General features: G+C 31.2%; 1 protein-coding gene across 1 annotated transcript; it reads left to right on the top strand.

The window, feature by feature from the left end:
• Positions 1-1,047: 1,047 nt before the first annotated feature.
• HELRODRAFT_178827 (hypothetical protein) lies at positions 1,048-2,973 on the top strand (the record flags this gene model as incomplete). The annotated part of the gene is made up of 7 exons (XM_009027705.1): positions 1,048-1,161; positions 1,278-1,384; positions 1,633-1,726; positions 2,064-2,155; positions 2,371-2,459; positions 2,559-2,639; positions 2,924-2,973. 7 exons carry the CDS (start codon positions 1,048-1,050, stop codon positions 2,971-2,973), a joined length of 627 nt encoding a protein of 208 aa, XP_009025953.1.
• Positions 2,974-3,369: the final 396 nt, after the last annotated feature.

The raw sequence follows: 3,369 nt of genomic DNA, 5'->3' as shown, positions 1-3,369 counted from the left end.
ATAATTTTAAATTGAAAAAAAAAAAAAAATTGACACTTGAAAAAAATTTGTTTTGCCTGTTTTTGAAGTTGTTTTATTTTTCAAAGAAAGCAAACGCCAATTTTATTTTTTGATATGTTGTTAAGCTATAAAAGCACTATATAAACAAATTTTAAAAATTAAAAAACGTTTGGTTCTTCATAGTTAAAAATGGCGCCAAACAAAAGAAGTTTTTCATTTTTTTGACATTTTGAGCTCCGATAGCTCAAAAAATTCAATACAGATTTTAACGAAATTTTGTGATTTATTTGTGACTATAAGGTACTTCTAAAATAACAAAAAATATTTATTTATTTTGCGATAGATTTTGAGCTACGCTGTTTTGAAATCGGTGAAATTTTCAAAAAATTCATTTTTTTCTAGATTTTTTGTTCAAAATATCCTTTGATTCGAGACAATAACATTTATTTTTTTTGTTATTACATTGTTTCACTGATATGCACAAAAAATTTCATCAAGATATGTTGGCTAGTTCAAGAGATATAGCGTTCTACGTAGGTACAAGTTTTGAAAAAAATCGCTCAAAAATTTGAGGATGCTGTCACAAAAATCTTCATAACTTGAAAAATAATTGAAATTTTTTTATAAAAATTTTATTTTGTCGATGAAATACATTGAGGTACTTACTGTTCAAATTTTAAAAAAATCGGAGATGGTCGGGCGTGGACTTTTTTTTAAATCGTTCAAGTTGACGGAGAATGACCCATAAGCAATAGAATGCTATTTCAGTATAAAATGCTTTAGTTTCAAATTTATTTGCTAACACAGTGTTCATCTTGTTACTGTTTATAAGTGAGTTGTTGCAACAGACGGAAAGAAAAAACTTTTTACAACTTCTGAGAGCAGCTTTTAATTCAGCGAAACCATCACCCACCCAACAACTGTAGCTTTTAATTCAGCGAAACCAACACCCACCCAACAACTGAATATAAATAACCGCATTATAATAAAATTGATCACCTAATCAAAATTCACCGATGGAGAATTATTTACAACGTTTAGATTGCAATGCAACCGGCCATCGACATAATGAATGACGGAATTAGGGCGAATTTCATCAAAAATCACAACGAATATCGCTCAAAACGCGATCAGCTGGATGCGGCCAACATGAAAAAAATGGTTAGAGACGCACACAAACACAGCCACACGCATACAGACGCATACAAACACACGTACGCACACAAACTCACGTAAAAAATTATACACTGTGGTTATAATAAATTTCGATTTCCAAGTATTACTCCATGGAATTGGAAAAGGCAGCTCGTGAATACCTGAACGCCATACCCCCGCCAGAAGTTGGGCCAGACGCTACAACCACCCCTAAATGGCTTTCTGACAAGTTTTATTTCAATTTGTTCAAATACATTTTTAAAAAATTATTCATATTTTTATCTTTTTTTTCAATCCATAAAATTTTAAAAATTTTAAATTTTTTTCATAGGTATCCCGGTCAAATTGGAGCAAATTTCAAATCTAGCACAAGCACGCAATCTTCTTAATTTGTTATAACTTAATTAATTTAATTAATTAGTCGGCTAATGGCAAATAATTAATTATTAAAATTAATTTAACCCAACATAAAGTCAGCGAATTAGACTATTACTCCATCTTCACATGGCAGAACGACCGCAAATTCTGCATCGACCAGGCGGACATGCTGCGCTGTGCCAAGTTCACAAACGTAAGAGAGTGAAACAAAGAAATTTAACTTTCTGAAATTTTTCTTGTAATTTTCTGAAACATTCCAATTCTGATAGAGTAGCTAAACAATGTAGTACTTACCTAATCAATGCTGAATCATTTCTACTTGCTACGTTTTACGTAGGACGTACTAACATAACACCCACATTTACCTGCACCAGGCATTTATGAAGATTTTTTTTCACCCAAAGTATCCTGAGATATTTCAAAGCTTCTGACATTAACATACCTCTGAGCTATACTTTTTTAATTTTTTATAAACTTTTCACCTATAATAATTTTTTTACCGCAATTAAATTTGCAATAAATCCTCGCAGATTGCATGCTCCGAGACTAATCGTGTTGGCTGTTCGCTGGTCAACAACACTGGCAAAATGAGGATCTTGGTGACTTGCTTTTACAGGCCCAAGTTATTTGGCCTGAATCAATTTATATAAAATTTTTACAAAAATACGTGGACTTAAGTGTATTTAAACGTTACCTGCTCGTTGCTCTTCCGTTAACTATTGAAAAAATTATAAAAAAAATATGAAAAAAATTGTGAAAAATAAAAAACCATGCAGATGTAATTGAAAAATTTATAAAAAATATGAAAAAAATTGTGAAAAATAAAAAATCATGCAGGTGTACACCGAGCCACGACCCTTACATTAAAGGTGAACAATGTACCAGGTGCACCAACGACTCCAAAAACTGCGAAGAAGCGTTATGTGGTTAGATGCTTATTTTCATTGTTGATTTACTAGTAGACTTCACTAGTACACCAGAAAATGTGGATGATAATATTCTCATTGCAAACACTTTGAACTCAGCTCACAGTAGGCAATTATGCCCAGCAGACTGCCGTGACCTCTTTCAATTCAACTGCGGGGCATGCAATTCTCCAATCCCTGGTTCGTCGCCACTTTTGTCCACTTTCTTTTCCTTCTGATTTAAAAAAAATTACGTTATTAAAATTAAAATGTTATTATTAAAATGATTGTTATTATTATTATTATTCTTATAATTATTATAATTTATATAATAGGCTAATTGTTGTTGTAGAAAAAAATATTTTAGAATTAAAATTAACCAAATTTTCCTTTCGGTGGAAATACTTAAATAGTTTTCATTTCAAATTCATAAAGAAAAATTGTGAAATTTAACCCTAATCCTAATTAATTTTTTTGTTTTGAAGGGCCTTTAGCCCCAATGCCTTCCCATGGCTACACTCTTAGGGGGTGTTGAACAGTCAGGAATTTAAAACTAACGTTTAACATAACTAAAACCTTGAAATAGGCGATGCCTGTATGTTATTTTATTAACTATTTTCAGGAAGAAGTAGCAGAATTGAGGTACCATGGGATTGTATAACCACAGCTACAATCTTCTTTTTCTCCGTCACCATGCCCTATTTTCAACTTTTCTAGAAATTCTAATTGATTTGAAGTTATGTACAGAAGCCAACTATATATATGTTTTTATATGTAAATTTATATATATATATATATATATGCTTATTTATTTCAATTTTTCTGGGTCAGTTTCAATGTAACAAAGATCCAAATAGTAATTTGCGCTGTCTAATTCTACAAAGCTTATGATAAAGTCACCCACCTTTACTAGGTTACACTAAACAATTGT

The sequence above is a fragment of the Helobdella robusta genome, assembly GCF_000326865.2.
Source record: "Helobdella robusta unplaced genomic scaffold HELROscaffold_50, whole genome shotgun sequence".
In the NCBI taxonomy this organism is placed as follows: domain Eukaryota; kingdom Metazoa; phylum Annelida; class Clitellata; order Rhynchobdellida; family Glossiphoniidae; genus Helobdella; species Helobdella robusta.
Note: the sequence above shows the minus strand (reverse complement) of the source record. Positions and strands in the feature narration are given on the sequence as shown.